Source organism: Electrophorus electricus, chromosome 1 (genome assembly GCF_041902795.1).
Source record: "Electrophorus electricus isolate QZ-2024a chromosome 1, ASM4190279v1, whole genome shotgun sequence".
NCBI classification, from domain to species: domain Eukaryota; kingdom Metazoa; phylum Chordata; class Actinopteri; order Gymnotiformes; family Gymnotidae; genus Electrophorus; species Electrophorus electricus.
The window spans coordinates 34,861,109-34,879,190 of record NC_137497.1 but is presented as its reverse complement, the minus strand read 5'-3'; the positions used below and the strand labels follow the sequence as shown (position 1 = coordinate 34,879,190).

The 18,082-nt window shown below is 44.5% G+C and overlaps 1 protein-coding gene across 6 annotated transcripts in view; it reads left to right on the top strand.

Annotated features, from left to right (window-relative positions):
• The window catches only part of ctnnd2a (catenin (cadherin-associated protein), delta 2a), a 186,434-nt gene that overhangs the window by 18,341 nt on the left and 150,011 nt on the right, over positions 1-18,082 (top strand). For 3 of the 6 annotated variants that reach the window (XM_081717046.1, XM_027004434.3, XM_081717022.1), the window contains exon 2: positions 5,939-6,078. In XM_081717046.1, coding sequence (XP_081573172.1) covers positions 5,950-6,078 — 129 coding nt within the window. In that variant the 5' untranslated portion in view covers positions 5,939-5,949. Of the gene's footprint in view, positions 1-3,535; positions 3,603-4,059; positions 4,361-5,938; positions 6,079-18,082 lie in introns of all 6 variants that reach the window. The other 3 variants (XM_081717032.1, XM_081717038.1, XM_081717028.1) reach the window with 3 other exon arrangements.

The window sequence follows — 18,082 nt, the reverse complement described above, 5'->3', positions numbered from 1 at the left end:
GTTGTTTCATTTCCCCCACCACCCTGCAGGTGGGGAAGGGGCCATGGGTAAACTACTGTGCCCAGGGCCCAAAATTTGGTACTAAGCCCCTTGTTAGAGGGTCTGACTGTGCAGTTTAGACTGACCTGATATGAGCAGCCCTGAACATACAAAACAATTTGAGATGGATGCAAGGCTGCTCACATACTGGTGAATCCAAAATGCCCATGTGTGTAATATGGAGCCAGATTTCCTCCAGTTTCTGTCACCGTGCCCATGCTTGGAGCAGGGTGGCCTGACTCGGGTTCGGGTCTTCTTGCTTGTGCCCTCAATTCTGAGATGACTCCTGCTAAGGGATGGGTCCTGAGAGAAGGGCATGAGGCACTTTTGAACAGCCTCTGTCTGTTCCACTCTTATCAGTACAGATGGCTCAGTTCAGCAGAGTTGCAGGTTGGCCCAACTGTGTTCGCCATTCTCAGACCGAAGTGTTTTTAATTACAGAATGAATGATGGCCTCCGCTGCTGCCTGCATTAGCGAAAGCTTTTCACCAGTTAACAGAGTGAGGGTTTTAACAGGGAGGCGTTAACTTTAAAGCAATCATGAAGGATCTCTGTGAGGAGCGACATGAATTTGGAAGACATTATAACTTCGTAATATCTGCAGTGCAGATGATTTGAAATCATTTAGTCACAGTGACACTGGCCATTTGTTAAACTAGCAAGAGTATATATATTTTGCAGTATGCACTCAAGGATGTTGTTCCTGGATCTGCTGGAGTCATTCTCCCAGTTTGGGGGTCGCAGCCCCTCGTGCAACGATTACCACCACTGTCTTCTACATCTTTTCTTGCTCTCCTTTCAGCCCTTTGTATTTCTCGAGCTTTTCATGTTCCTTCTTCATGAAGTTGCTGTCACTTGGGATTGCTATGGCTTTGGCCAGTTCATTAACATGTCTGGTTGGTTACCCTTCACCTTTTTTTCAGTCTGCATCTGGAAATCCCACAGGATAAATATAGGTCCACCTTTAACTTCAGTCTACCCTTGACTTCTTAAGGATTGCCCCTTGTGTGATGTCTCACAGCAAAGCACTTCAGCATTTTCAACCCACAGCCAATCACTTATTGCGAGGCTCAACAATCTCTTGCAACAAGCGATCTGCTTGATTAGTATTTCTACATGCAGCTCCAACTGTCTAGATGTGGTTCTGACTGTCAAGTGCAGGCGTTGTGTCTAGCTTCACAGATAATAAGCAAGTGTGATAAACAGTGCATTACATTTTAATGAGACTACAAGGGAGCCCATTTTGCATAGAGTAGGATTGCAAAGTGTAACTCTGATAGTTATTTTGCACACTGTACAACAGTACATCTTAATAAAAGAATTAATAAAACTTAAACAGTGCAAACATTTGGAACCACATAAGATAAAAAATTTACATTTAACAAAAAATTAAAAATTTATTGTAACGGTGAACGGTAAGGAGGCGGACGCATGTGTGGAGAAGAGCAAGATATAGTCGGTATAACGGTCCAGGGTCACATTACCAATGCGGAGAGTATGGGGATACATGATTAACAAACAAAAACACACGTAGGCAAACAACAAAAAGCAAGGAAGCAGGCTCTAACAAAAGACCAGGAAAACTCTGGGCTAAGAAACACGAAGGCTGGGAAACACAAAAGCACAGAGTACAAACTTAACGGTTCGAATATACATGCATGCACAAAGTCAACAAGCACAATGAACAGCCAAAACTAAGGCAACAAGGCAGGTCTTAAATACAATCAACTAAACGAGGGACAGTTGTTGAAAATCACACGAGGGGCGGAGAAAACGAAACTATGGAACGGAATTAAAAAGACCACAAGATGTGGAAAACACGGAACCCGGAAGATAGGAGGGACTGATCATGACATTTATATTGTTATTTTAAGTAATATATATATTTTGGCATATATTTGATTGTTCAAATATATACATTTATATTTATATATAAATATATAAAAGAATATGTAAAGATTGTGTGGCATGCACTAATTTAATCAAAATTTATTTTATGCGCTTTTCAGATGGTCCCAATGTCATAGACAAGATTCTTCAAGATTATGTATTACTAAACACATTTTCCTCATTATTAAACCACATAACCCACAATATTTTAGATGTGAGAAACTAGCATTAAATTGACTATCAGGGTAAAACAAAGCACAGTAATGTGTGAACTGATGTCAAGGGCTGTGCATTAGGCTTTGTGCAGAAAGTGTCGTAAGTTAGTCTAACATGTAGTCGTTACTCTGCAATTAATCATAAATACGGAAAGTTCGAAAACACCGCTAACTACCTTACTGCAATTGCTATCCATAAAACGACATTTCAAAGAGGTGGCCAGTCTCTTTCACCATGTAGCCCTGAGGCTGCCTCATTGCATTCCAGTGACTCTTATGTGTATATTAGGGTGGGATTGTCTCCTCCATTGTACCATCAATGTGTGTCCATCATTATCTTGCCTCAGGTACGCAACAACATTTGTAAGTATTTGGGATTATTGATAAGTATGTTGGTATGACAAATAATCGTGGGTTGTTTTTAGGTAATAAGGATACAGTATTATTTTATGGCAGGTAGATTCTTCTGTAAATTTAAGTAGCATGTTTTTTTAAAGGCATCAAATAATCAATGGTTATGAATATTTAATTTTATTTCTACTAGTAATCTATTTAAGTATAGCATGATAAATTGTTACAATTAGTTATTTAATACTAATGTTTATGCAACAGTAAGTATATGTGTTCATCCTCAGTTTAGGGAATTATTTATGCTTAAACAGTTTGAATTAGTAAATGTAATGGTTTAAAATGACTTGCTCAAACCAAGTATTTCGTATATGACTTTACAGTACAATGCTGCATTTGGCTTGTGACGTGTTCTATATTGCCTAAAACATATTGCATGTTCTTTTCTGAATATGCAACAAATATGATTGTAAATTTACATGGGTGCTTCTGCGTTTTTAATTAACAGGACAACAGAAGGCCAGCGGTCCCTTTAATATGAAGCATGTTTTCCATTTGAACAAAGGGTTTGATATTACTGCTCATCTGTTTCAGTATCTCTTTTGTCTCTCCTTGTTTTTGTCCACCTCTCTTTCTTTGCAACCCTCTCTTTCTCTTTCTGTCTCTATTTCTATCTCTCTGTTTTTCTGACTGCCTGTGGCCCTGTAATCCAAAGCCCTGCTGCAAAATAAAACAAAAAAACCCCTGAAGAGTGGTGCTCTTCTGTTTATTAGCTGAAGGGCAACACACCATGTTCTAGACACAACAATTACCACAAAAGGCTTGCCCGTTTAATTGCACCCCTGACCTCTGTTTGGCCCTGAAGTAAAAGCTACACACAGACTTAATATTTTAAACCATGCTTGAAACTACTGTCTAAAAACCTGGGAGCACCTGTACATGCAAAACAGGATTGTAGTTGGATAATATCAAACATAAAGGCCATGTGAACAGAATTTGCTTCTGAAGAATATTTCTAACCAGTCTCTTGGTGTTGACTTCAGAGGAGCTGATGTAAATGCACACACCAATCTGCAGTCCTGCTGGTTAAACCACATCTCCAGGCCTGGGGTGAGGAAGGCATGCTTCTTATGATTGCTTTTCAAGCCTGCGGTTTAAACAACCATGTGTACTCCAGAAGTCCAGTGAGATATAAATATGCTATTTCATGCATGTTTGGACCGACAAAGAAATGAGGTGTGCGTTTTAGCTGCTAGCCTTGAAAGTGAATGGGCACAGAATAAGGTAATGTATGAGGTGTGTCGCAAGCATATTTACATTAATGTATGTGTATGAAAGGCCTTTTATTTCAGAGGTGCAGAGGTTAACGGTGGTCTTGTTTGGGATCTCACTGGCTCTAAAGGCAAGGGGCAGAGTCTGTGCCTCTGTGTAAAGTCCATATGATATGTGGAAAAATGCTGTCTAGTTTGAAGTCAGCTACAGACCAAACAAAGTTATAAAATATTTTCCAATTAACCATCATTGAAGAAAAGTGTTATTATTTAAGGTATGCATTTCCCATCATCAGAGCCACATTTGTTCTTGGATGGACAGTGGTGCAAGGACCATGGTGACGTGTTGCAAAGTGCCTGATCGCCAGAGCCTCGTGCAATGAGTTAACTTTCCCGCGCTCGGACTGTGAAGCGGAGGGCAGCTGAATTGAACACGCCGCTAGTGATGTAAGCCTCTGCCTGGATGCCTGGCTCAGCACCGGGCCTCCACCACCCATGCCGCGCAAGTGACAAATCATCTCCTCTCCATTCCGACTGCGGCCGTGGTGTAGAGATTGCGAGATTCCAGGAAACTCAGTTTGGAAAGCATTGGAACAAGTGAGTTACCCCTAGATCGCCTCCAAAAGCTTGCTTGGAAGACTTATATAACCAGGAAATACTAATGTGTGAAGGCAAGATGGAGCTAGCTAAACTCTCTGGAAATTGCAGTGTAAGTAGGTATAATTAGATTTTCTGAAAGCTCGGTGGAGGCTTGCTGCCTTGCGAGATGAGGCGAGTCATCTTTATTAAGGGAGGCGCTAAGCTGGCAGGCTGCGCCGCGTCTGCTCCGCCGAAGGGCTCAACCCAAACGTGACGAGGAAGACCTCCATGGCTGTTTGTCACAGTTGGCGCCCTTTCAGTGAGGGAGCTCCGCTAATGCCCTGGTTATTATTTGGAGTTTGTCCCTAATCGATACAGATGCTCGGGAGGCTGTATCAATCACGCGTTTCTTGACACTTGCTCATCTGCTGCTGGTGTAATCAGGCTGGCATGGTTTACAGCGCGTGGCGAAAGAGGTGGGGTGAGAGAGTTTGGCATGGCAGGCTGCTGGGCTGCAGGCAAGGATGATCAACACAGCATTCTGGTCATTATGAGTTAGTGCAGATAACTCTGTGGTACTCGTGTTTGTTTTATTAATGCAGAGATGTGCAGGGTGTGGATTTATGCAGCAGAAGATACAGAGAGCCAGGTAATCACGGCTGATCTTAAGGCCTCAGAAGCCACCTAAGAGAGCACCTAAGAGACACCAGGAAACATTGCATTCAAGAAACAAAGCAGATTCATAGGAGTCTGCAGAAATAAACTTGTATGAAGGCATGGGGTTCGCTGCTTTCCTTGTGACACCTCCAGTTACAAATGGCCGTTTCATCTAATGGTTGCTAAACATTTTCTTCTGGTCACTGTTTCTCCACGCTTTTCCACTCTGGGTGGTAGTAATAGCTGGAGAGAAATAAGCTGCCATAAAGCAGAATTCCAAATACATGTTAAAGAACGCATGAAATTTTTAACTGTTGTAGAGGGTTTGGCCATACAGCCCGGAACTTGATGAAATGAGCTGGTTGTAATTCAGTGGTCATGTGACTTGCTGACTTTGGAGTAAGGAAGTGATTTGCTTACTTCATGAAAAAACAGTGGGCAATCAGAGGCTAAACCACATACAACAATGAGGCAAAAACCACACGTTGTATGAAACAAAACCCGGTAAAAGCAAAAACTGGTAAAAGTCATGCATGAATTAAACTGACCAAATCTGAGAAGACTTACCGCTGAATAAGGCAGAATAAATCTATTATTTATTCTCCCATGAGGCAGACCCACTCTAAGGGACTGCTGACATTAAGGCTGGAATGCAATCTGTCCTACCACAACTGCCATCCGGACAAGACTTAAATAAGATAAATAAAGCAGGACTTGTCACTTTGCCAGATAACTCAGGCCAAGACTGTCCAATAGCCAAGACTGTCCAATAGCCAAGACTGTCCAATAGCCAAGACTGTCCAATAGTCAAGACTGTCCAATAGGAGAGGAAGGAGGCATGCCTACTGGTCAATCCTTAGCACAGTCTTAAATGATCCACTGACTGAGAAATCGCACTTTATAGAATACCCCACCCCTGATGTCTGCATGTGTCATCAGCAGGTTGAGACATGCCAGTTCCAGACCAGCCTTCTGAAGCCGAGAAGCCCACCATGCTGAGCCCAAGCCTGGACTCCTCCAACGGGGAGAAGGGTGAGGCAGAGACCACTTCAGCCATCCTGGCCTCCGTCAAAGAGCAGGTGAGGCCCCTGCATATCGCTCTGTCGTCTCCCTCTGGACATTGGGGGCGCGATCGACACCAAGCTGTGCGGTTGGAGGTTTCCCCCACACCACTAGTCCAGCCGTTAGCGCTGCCGGCTGGGGAGTCAGACTGAGAGCATTTGTCATTGTAATATTGGTGTCAAGCTTTAGAGACATAGATTAAAAGGGAAATGAAGAGAGCAAAGGCAATTCTCTACAGTAAGCACTGATGTTAAGAATTCAGTATATTGCTTCAGTCTTTGTTTTGTTTTGTTTTGTTTTTCTTTTTTAATTACGAGACGTAATAAAGAGAACTGGTAAGAAAAAAATGCTCGGGCTCCAGATTTTCCTTTCCTTGAAGATTCATATTAATCCACTGAAAAGATCAAACGACCAGTGTATTAAAATTGAGAATGAAGCGTTTCACTAGTAAAGAGTTAAATTCCTGGCAAGGATTACATAAAACATAAAACACAAACAAACTAGTCTGCACGTCGCTGCAGTGCCGATACCCCTAATAAACCATTAAACACGAAGCGACTGCATGTGCTAATTATTCGTTTTTCGCACATTTCTGCACGATAACGGGCAACCTGTCCTTTACAGAATGACGACTTTCGCGTACGTTCGTTAAACTCTACCTAGAACTGACTCGTCGCGTCTTTCGCAAAACCGGCCGTTGGTTGTTTAACTGAATCACAGTGGGCTCTCTGTACCTGTACTGGTGATACATCAGTCATTTCGAAAGCGTCGACGGCTGAGTGTGCAGCTTTAATAGGGACGAGCATTAAAAACGGAAAGCTGAAGCGGCATCTCCGGTAGGCGCGGCTACGCTCAGATTAATGCGTTCGTGAACGTCTGACCTTCGGTGATGAAGCGGTCGAAATCAGCGTTGTATTTTTAACAACTAACCAGACAGGTCTTATCGTTGATTGTATAAAAGGGGGTAATGGGTGATTGTTGGTAAGTCTCAGAAGTTTCCCATATAACGCAAACCTAAAATAACAAGTTGAGATTACGATGACGAGAAGGTCACAGTTCTGCATTGCTAGACAGAATCTTTAATATTTAACATTGCACATTCGTTAATGCAGATGGATGTATCCGTCTCTTGTGCCTGGCATTTAAGCCTGTGTGAGCATATTAATGTCAGTAAGAAAGTAAACTTACTGAAGTAATGAAGTTCTGCTTCTTCAGTTCTTAAAGAAGACTTTCACAGTTTAGTTCCTTCATCTAATTAGACTGATCTAGTGTTTGGCGCAGTAGTCAATGTTCTGCACTTTATTTCATGAGACCTTATCTGTGGTAACACATGGGGGGGATGCAAATGTATCACATATGATTTCTATTTTCCTAAGTCTTCTGTCAGCATAGTTGTTAGCATACATAACTGTATTTTATTTTATTTTTTTTTACCCCTCTAACACCTACCACAAAAGCTACGTATTACAGTCTTGCAGGGCATTGAAAAGAATTTTCTGGCCTTGTAAAAATGAATGTGTTTCGAGTCATTTTGTTCCTTTTTTAAACATTTGGCTGAAAATATTGTTCACCTTTGATCGCATGCAGTGATTCATTTTTTTCTAACCTTGCTCTTTATTGTGAGAATGAAAGGCTGTTTTTCTCCAAGTCTCAGATAGTGACACACAGCACCTCATTACAACAACGCCTTTCATACCTGCAGTGCGTGTTTGGCCTTCACCAAATCAATCTGCAAGCATGCCGTCATTTTGGAAGGCCTCTTATTATGGGCACAGTGATCAGTGTAGACGTCTCGCTTGGCCTTAGTTTTGATGTGTCTGTTATTGGAGCACGCAATCAAAGATCCAGCCATGTCATGGGAATCGTGACCAATTTTGACCTTAAGGAAAAACATGCTTTGGTCAAGTGGGACTAGTAGTATCAGGCACCTTGTTGCTTTTTCTGACCCCTTTACAAAAACCAGAAAAGAAGCAAGGGAATAAAAGAAAATGCATTATAGACCTTTTGATGTGGAGTTTTTATCTCAGTCAGTCTGGAACGGCAGGGGATTTCAGGTGGCGAGTTGGTCAACACGGGTCCTTTCTAACACCTACTTAATTTGCCCCAATCTCCCGTGTATAACAGCAATATGATTGTCTTGCATGTCCAGGACATTTGGTTATATGTCAGATACTGCTGTCTTTGTCAAGATGTGGCCGGGCCTTGTGTTAGTAGCGTGTTAGTGGGATGCTGTCTCACAGGGTATTGCATAGGTTTTCTAAATCGACCAGCGTGGAGATCAGTCTCGCAGCCATGGCGTGCATTTGGTGCAGACGCTGATCCTGATATGGTGCCGAAGACCCTGAGACTTGACAGCTAATGTCGGCAAGATCTGAGGTGAAGTTTCGTTAGCTGCACGCCTCACTCAGTGACACATCATCCCTGTCACGGGCACATGGGCCGCTGTTCACGGAAATGCCACCACAGCTGCAAGGCGATGCATGAGAGCAGTTACTCAAAGCTCTACCCTTATCATCGCCAACACCCTAATCACCGGCACTCAAACTCTAACTAAAGTTTTCTGCAACAAGTTTCTTCTGCCCAATTCAAAAACCAGAACCCTTCAAACGTTCACCTGGTCGCTGCCGTGCACCACGTGCCACGTGGGACTCGCTCGTGCTTTGCTGTTAGTTCAGTACTAACCACACAAACCTTGCCGACGTCCTGCCTGCATCCAGCATGGGGTCGGGTAATTTGCATATGAAAAAAAGATGGAGGCAGGAGGGACATAAATATTGATAGGATGCAAATGCTGCGTCCCAACTTTCTCCATGCTCATCGTGCTCTGTCTTTGAAGTGCTTTTTTGTGCCGGGTCACGGAGGTCATGGGGTTTGTGGTGTCTGCGTGCAACCCACTCGCACTTACCCGTGCTGACAAACAAAGCCAGCGACCCTTCATTTGACCTTCATCACAAGCTAGTTTGAATGACTGATTGGTGCACGTCAGAATCTTTGCCCAGTTGTCAGACTTAACTCTAATCCATCCATAAGGCACCAGCACCAGTTCTTTTATCCCTATAATCAGTACCATACGTACTGCTTATGACATGTGTGTTATTTCTACATGTTCCAAAGACCATGTGGCAGCCAGTCACACAGTGACCAGGCAGGCTATTCAACTGCTGCATATTGTGTCACTGAGCGCACACACAGAATTCAATATGGCTCAGTGCAAATAAATTGTGTAGGTGACAAATCATAGGCGAGAACATGTGACTCATGAGCGGGCCAGTGTCAGCGATGAATAATTCGAGTGTTTGCCCAAGGAGGGTCTGAGGCAGAGGAGCAGGCTGTTAAGAAACCCTCGCTCAAAGGTTTTGGATAAATAGGAAAGCCTTTCTGGCTAATGTTCTCTTAAGGTAGAGGAGTCTCTGTAAAACTGATTGGTGTGTACTCTGGTGTACTGTAGTGTACCCTGCATCTGTATGATGCATGTCCTCTGTGCTGTGTCTTCCTGCCGAGGCCCTAATGGCATCTGTTTTCGTCCGCTGCTGTCAGCCTTTCTGAGAAAGACACAAATTTGTTCCGACGGTCTTCACCAAGTGATGAAAAGAGAGGTGTGAGCTTTTTATGTATGAGGGCGCGTTTGGGTTTGGGATCAATAAAGGCAGGTCCCTTGCATTTGGGTCAGTAGGGCTTTCTAAATTCAGCACCTCAGATCAGAGCTTACGAGCTGGAAAAGGTCCCAGACTTATTGAAGTGAAATGAAACGGCCCATTTCTTAGGCCTTTGTAAGGATACTTGCTGCTCCCTTTCTCCCATTACCCTCATGCTAACTGGTAACTGTGGTGTTCAGGGTTTTTTTGTGATGGTCTATTGTGTCACATAATTTTAACATCTCAAAAGGAGCGGGAATCTCATCTTATTTGGAGGCAGGGGACTAACGGTTTATGCTGATTTGAACATTTTGTAAGTTCTCGTGAACTCAGCTCAGATTCCTTTGTCCCTTTCTGTGATGTTTAATTAGCTCTTTGTTGACTACTGATCTGATCATGTCAGCATTTTTCAAAAATGTTTTAGAAATCAGTGTTAAACATCTAAATCACATCTTGATATGCACAGTACAAATGCACAGTACAAATGTCAAAATTCAAAATACAGTTTGCTTTTGATCACATCACACCTTTTAGCAGTGGGACCTGAATATTATGTGTGTGTGTGTGTGTGTGTGTGTGTGTTTATTTGTTTGTTTGTTTGTGTGTGTGTGTGTGTGTGAGAGAGAGAGAGAGAGAGAGAGAGAGAGAGAGAGAGAGAGAGAGAGAGAGAGAAGTAACAATGAGAGTGCAATGACCGAGCAAGAAAAAGTGTGACAGACAAAGTGAAAGTCAGAGTGCAAGAGCGGATAAGTGCCAGAGAGAGAGGAAGCTAGATGTCGGGCCCTGTGCTGAGAAATGCACAGTGTATCACATGGAGTGGTCCTGTGTGTGTGTGTGTTTGTGTGTGTGTTGTGTGTGTGGTATCTGTTTGTGTATGTGGTGTGTGTGTGTGTGTGTGTGTATGTGTGTGTGTGTTTGTGTTTGTGTATAGGCACTAGGGGTCTGCATAACTGGCCTGAAAGGAGTGTCCAATAGTGAAGTCAGTGGAGCAGAGTGGAGCACTCAACCATTGTGGGACGTTTCCTCTCCTTCTCCTGCTCCGTCCTGCGGCTCCTCCGAACTCCCCTCCCCCACCCACCCCCAGCAGCATCCACAACCGGCCAGTGCGAGTCAGCAGCATCAGACCGGGCAACCTTGCCTGTGCCCTGCAGCAATATGTTGAGGCTTACGCGTTGGATGCTGGCCACTTTGCCTCTCTGTGGTCAGGAGGATGAGTTCAGGGCTGGCTGCTGGAGCTCTGTTGGAAGTATATGAATTAGCATTTGCATGTCGGAGAATGGCATGAAATCACTGCTATTGCATTTGTTATGTATATTTTGATCAGTGTGAATCAGATTTAATCATAACCACTATGATCATGAGTGTGCCATCCTCATTTTGTACTATATATCTGTGGAATGTACACAATTTTGCTCATGTACACACAGGCAGTAAGAGGGGTAAAATTATTTTAGAGATATTTTATGGACTTACAGGTGAGATACAGCACTGTTTTGACTAGGCTCTTGTTAAGAAAGTGACCATGCAAAAAAAACCCAAAAAACCCCAAACTTATTTGGAGAATCATTTGCAAATAAGAAAGTTGCCACTAGATGGCAAACATATTAAAGTGGACCTCTGGCTCAGAAAAGCTCCAAACGCAGCACACTGGTATGAGGGCGGGGAATGAGAATTCTTCTGGGAGTCCTTGTGTTCTTTCCAAAAAGGAAGTGTGTGAGAGCTGTGTATGAGGAAATACTGCTTTGTTTGTTTTTGTCTCACAGCTACACTGTTCATGTTCATGTATGACTAGAGAATTTGCAGTTTATTTGAGAATCAAGCCAAGCAAGTCCTCCATAACCACAGACACACACACACATCTTTGGTTATTTGCGTTTTAGAGCTGAGGACAGGTTGCAGTACCACAGTGAGGAATAATGTTTTCATCTAAGCTGCCCCAGAGAGGGCAGTTTAAAAAGACGTCACTGTCCTCCCTCACAACACACAATCACTCTGTGAGTTTAGGTTGTGTGTAACACACACACACAAAGCAGTAGAATATGATGGAAAGAGATAGAGAGCTGCATTAGTCCAGGTGTCTCTAATATCTGTGCTTTCTGACTCTAGCACGCACACACACATACACACACACAAACACACACCTGCTGGCCTGGCAGCTTCAGTTAAAAAGCTAGCTAGTGGGCTGCAGGAGCCAGCTCCCAGGGGAAGATGGGAAATGATTTTGGTGTAGGAAGGGGACACAGGGGAAGGCTAATGGGGAGGAGATGAATGGGAGACTCGGGGGAAGACGCTGTGAGATGGTTGGATATGGCAGCTTTAATCTGCTCTTCTCTCCTGCCTTCCGCCATCCCGCCATTCTGTGAAATCTCGTGGCCAGGAAGTCAACGCATTGTGATAGCAATCAGAGATGTAAATGTTGGCAATCATCTGGCGTGTGTGTGCGTGCGTACGTTTGTGTGTGTGCGTATGTGTGAGTGCATACATATGGGTGTGTGAGTGTGTGTGTGTGTGTGTGTGTGTATGTCACCATGCTGTCTGCAAGAGTTTTAAAGGCAACCGACACATACACACACAACACAGTGAAATACAATTCTGTGTCTCCTAGTATGTCAAATCTTGTTCCCCCACCGATTCTTCAAGAATGTGCGTGTATACATGGGTGTGTGTGTGTGTGTGTGTGTGTGTGTGTGTGTTTGGGTTGCCAGGTCCTCTATGCAGCATCTCTCTGTGCTAGAGGAAGAGTGCCGCTGGGCACCCCAGCCATGCAGCCCATTACCAGACGCTTGTTACTCACCCGTTTACACTTTCTCTTTCCTGGATGTGCTCATGCCCTGACACCACTGTCGAACCTCATGGCTGATCCGGGTATTCGGTCATTAGACTCTGGCTTTCCGTTGACCTGGTGCCAGCCACCTTTTTGGGCTTTGTCACCGTGTACAGGTGACAGATGGTAACTGCCACACCGGCGATCTGACGGGAAGCTCTGTTGTGTGACGCTCATGTGGTCTTTGTTAGCCCATGTTGTCTTTGTTACCCTTGAAGGCTGACGGCCCTGTGAAAAGTGCGCAAATTAAGTGTACGGAGCGGAGAGGCAGGCGATTTTGATGGATCTTTCACAGATAGTTTTAAGGAGACCACTGCGTGTGTGTAATTTGTTTAGACGTTGTGAGACATTCGATCAATGATGGCTGATCGTCGTGGCATTGATTACTCAGAAGTGTTGGGTTTTGAACACGGATTGGTCTGAAAATCTGGTTCTTCATTTGACCTGTTGTTTGAGGCTGTGAAGACCTTTGGAAAGATTGCTGCTTTTTCGTTTAAAAATGGAGTGAAATATCTCGTCGCCAGGCCTTCATAAAGTGAAAAGATTCAATACAAATCGAAAATGGCTGTTTAAAAGTGTATTGTGCCTTAAATAGACTGCTCTCAGAGTGACAAATTGGTAATCTGGATGTCTCTGTTAGGTGGCATTAATTTGGGTTTAAATAAATGAGCTGTGATCAAAATCAGATGTACAAGACCCTTTTGGCAGTACATTAACTAATATGAAGAATGGAAGTGCCATTTTATTTCTCACATAATCATCCAAAATCCTTTAATACGCATTTGCAGAATAAAAAGTTTAGAAAATGATCTTGGGCGCAAGGACAGCCAGCCAGCCAATCAGATGTCTCTCTACTGGTACTTTGCCACCGTTGGCGCATAACTTCATGTCCTCCTTATATCTGACATGGACTTCCAAAGATCCCTTTCCCTGGCAACAATCAAAAATGAGTCGGCTGCAGTCGAGTAGAGCCTTCCTGTAGCTGTGAGATGCTTTTCCCCTACGCCATGAATATTTATGTTACGGTTGTTGTGTCAATAGAGAGATGAGAACACTGTCTCGGCTCGGTGAGCTCCGCCTGCCACTGCTTCAGGCGGGGCTCCCCCAAGGCCCCCCCCCCCCCCGGTCTCCTCCAGCCTCTCTCCTGATTAGCATGGAAGCTTTAGTTCACTATGTCTGCCAAATGGTAACAAGCGCTTGAACGCCATGAAAACAACAGGGATTGCACGAAAGAAGTCACGCCGGTTAGCGGGGCTTTTGATGGGCTTTTGAAGTCATCAGCAAGCGGGGGTCGCAGTGAGCGTCGGATGCAGGTAGGTGGCGCACCTCACATTTGATCTCCCCACCATAACTCCAGCTGTGGTAAAACTGCCTTGTGTGTCATGTTGATCAACACTTTTTGGGCAGCTTTGAAGAGTAAATAGCCTAATAATCAGCTGGCCTGGCCATTTAAAGGACGACTGATTGTGCCATTTCTCTCTCCAAGCAAACCTCCTTATCTTCCCATTTCTTGCCTTCTTTTGCTTGTCGAGGGAGTGGATGGTAATGGCCACAGCATCGATCAGTCACCGGCCTGAGTGGTTTACAGCAGCTGCGTGGGAGGGAGGAGGGAGGGTGGAGGTGTTGAGGGCGCCGTAAAAGCGTACGTCCCTCGCGGTGGCCCTGGTCACACATCCTTTCTCCCCCATCCAGAGCACATCACCAGACATCTCGTGCTTCGTCATCCAGCCAGTAGACCTACAGCTATTGCCCCCTCCCACGCCCAGTGTCTATGAGGTGAGCAGTGAGCTTCCTCTAGGTGCCATGCCTCAGAGCTTTGATAAATGCTCCTGTGACTCAGCCTTCAATACAGCCGATGCTGAGAACGCATGCTGGTGTCCGAGTCCAGGAGGAGACGAGAGATGCCGTTCCTTTAATCCTTTGGCACCGTGGGTTTTTTAAATTTTTTTATCGACAGCCTGTCTTTTTAAAAAAAAAATTTAACACCATGTAGCTCCACATCTGACGATTCTAACTATCCCACCCCCACACACACAGCATGTGGTCAAGTAGCCTGCTGAAGTGAGATGACAGGCTAGAACTGAGGAGCCTCCACAAGCCTCGCCTCTGTGCTGATTGGGCTCATTACTTTTAAAGAGCTGGGAATTGCGGATGGGGTTGCTCATACGTGGCTGAGCTCTTCAGGCCGCACGCGACTTGCCCCCCAACCTGCCCCAGCACAAAATAGGAGTGCTCCTGCTGATGCCGGCCCACGTCTACCCCGGGGTGTGAGGCGTAGGACAGAATCTGGCCTGGACACTGAGCTCCGGAGCTGCCCACATTAACCAGCATGTGCCATGCTCAAGGCAGGTTATTATATGATAATCGAGGTAATATGCACCATGTAACACGGGGCACTCAGTATTAATATGCACCTTGCATGCAACTCAGCGAACAGCAGCCTTAGTTGTAGCCAATGAGAGTACAGACCAAAGCGTCGAGGTTGGAATGAAACTGTCTGCTTTCATTGGCATTGAAAACCAGGACTCTGCGATGGGATATTTCAGTCAGTTCCGTTCAGAGGGTGTGACGGTAACATAGCAGGTAAACCACTTCAGAATGTGTTTCCTGTCCTGGCCTGTAACGGCAGAGAGTAATGGAGTGTGCTCCTCAGGGTTTTCTCTCTCTTTGTTATGCATTTTGAAAGGAGGCATTAGTGCTGCATCTGCTTTGGAGCTAGCCCAAGCACCTGATCTCACCCACATCTATGTCATGAGTTATTTGTCAGTGTCAAGATGGCTTCAGTAAACACAGTTCAGGCCTGTCTTTAGAATCCTGTGGAGCCCTGGGTGGGTACCAGACGAGGATGGAAGACAAAATTCCTCCACCTTGTGTCAGCACTAGCCAGAGCTCCAGGGTTTGTTTTGTCCTTTCTTTTGTTTGTTTACTCACTATTGATTTCCTCCGACTCAAGACTATAAGACAGGCAAAAATAAATATCACAGCTCTTAATATGCCGTGTCAACATCCGTCATCTCACTACGAAGAGATCTGAGACCTGGTGGACGTAATGCTAAGCCAAAGATACCCGCCGTCGTGCAGGGCCCTACCTGATATCTATCGGCAAAGCATTGTGTATCATTCATATCGGTGCATGGGAGCCCTCTATTCTTAGTTGCTGTCATAAACGGCTCATCTTTAAACATGCACATATGCGCAATGACACATGCATATGGATGTTCAGATGAGCAGATTATTCACTTTGCGGCTACAGCCAGTGTAAACAGAGTGTACATTTATTCTTGGATTCCATTTTGATGGTGCTGCTTTGTGCAGAGGCATTCCAAGGCATAGCCGGCATTGGATAGCCTCATTTTAGTCTAGAACATCTACTGGAGTTGATCTTCTTCCTAGCTCATCACTTTCATGAATGAACCCGTCACTTCGAGTTTTCAGAAAACCTCCAAAACTGTGCCACCGACCAGCTAGTACACCATAGCATATGACTCTAAGAAAACAGTGTTGAAATCTTAGAATGTCTTTTTTATGACTGTTGTATTGATCCGGTACATTATCAGTGTTCAGCTGTGTCGTCCTAAATGGCTCCATGTGAAGCGAATTACATACTCGCCCATAAAGTCAATAAACATCTCAATCTGATCAGATTAATTAGGACCGCCTGCTATGTTTTTTATAACAAAGACGTATATTATATTACAACCTGCCACATTACAGTAATAGCTAGCTTGACAATTGTAATCTGCAGCAAGCAAGAATGAATTCCTCTCCTCGGGGTCATCGGATGAGAGGAGGCGAATTGAAACATACCCGTCTAGCCACTCAGAACATGGCTGTACATGACCACAGTCACTGTCACTCAAAAAGCTGGACTCCAGAATCAGACCTGAATTTATGTGGTCCAACTCTAAGACGTCGTAGAAACACTAAGATTGTCCCTGTGCACTCCAGGGTCAGGAAAGACAGCATTTAGAATAACAAACTAGTCTAAAAATGCAGTTGAGGTGGACTAATTTCCCAGTTGAATACCGAGTACCTTGTCTCCCAGAGGTTGTGGAAGGTTGTGACTTCCACTGTTTGTGCTATAAAGCTTTGAGTTGTCCTTTTGAAGCTCTCTCGGTCTCTACTTCTGAAAGCCCTGTCAATGTGCCCAGCCTTGCATCCTGACGGTTCAGCTCCTATCCCAGCCTTGCCCACCCACCTGGCTCCAACTGCCATTACCTACAACTTCATGTGTGACACACTTAAGTCGCTAACATGATAAGCTCACTGGCTTTGAAGACCTGGTCTTTGAATCACTGGGCCAGTTTGACCTTTCTGACCTATCACAGTCTGTTCTAACAAGACCTCCTAAAAACTACAGAGTTTTATTTCAGTTTAACTTTTACATTCTCCATCGATGCACCTTATTTAAGGTTCTGATTAGTGCCCGGAGAGCTGAATCCAATATGCCATTGCTTAGACTAAAGCTTTAAAGATGAAGAAGGCTGTAAATGACCAACCAGAGAATTGAACAGAGAATTATCTCTGTCCGTCTTCCCTTATAGTGGCTTATCTGTGGCTTCAGTTCACCTTAATTTACAGAGATTCCTTGTAGTCATCCTAATAGATGTCACTCTCATTACTGGACTGCATATCACCAGTAGCACATCACTTTCAGTTCAGCGTTCAGGCTCTTGCAGCTGGTCATATCTGCTGTGTCTGTTCCGCCATTCTTTGGCGCCCACTCCCCTCTTCCCCAGTACTCTGTGCTGCGAGCTGTGGAGTTTTATCTCTGTTCTCCTTTTTCCACCTCCCTGCTGCTCCCACCTCCTCACTGTCAGCTGGTGAAGTGAGTGCACATCTGCGTTGCTCAGGGGAGAAATAACCTCTGACAGAAAGACAGAGAGAGAGGGGTGAAGGAGGGGGAGAGAGAGAGAATGAGAGAACGAAAGAAGGAGAGAGAGAAGGCGAGAGAGAGCAAGAGACTCTCTAGGCTCCTATATACTGTTCTCTTAAAGAGATGTTTTACAGTGTTCGCTACAACAGGTAGGACTGTCCTGCCACTCAGAGCACCTGCAGGGAAATGATAAACTTGTTCTCTCTCTCTTTTTTCTTTAAACAGAGCTTAACTCGAAGACACCTGATCACCTTTTGGGATTTCTCCAGAATGTCATACTTAATGGGGTTTCCTGTGGACACAAATACCATCATCCTCGCTGTACCATCACGTTTTATTCAAGATGCAACAATCTGAACACTAAAGGTCCATGAGTCTTGGAATATGGGAAAGAAGAGCACCATTACACAGGAAGTGCACTTCCTGGTGTGAAATCAACAGGCAGCTGTGACACTAGACTTGTTGTCACTGTAGACACTGGGGCTAATTGAATCTTTTAGATCTTGAAACGTCCTCCCCCATTAAACAGCTGACATTTGGTGCCAACCCTGTGGATGGCAAGCGTTCTTCTCCTCTCACCCTGAGAGCTTATAGACGAACACTGAGACTGTGTCTGCCAGACAGATGTCTTGTGTGTATCTCCTGTGGAGGAGGCTTGGACACTGGGCAGTAGCTTTGCCTAGATC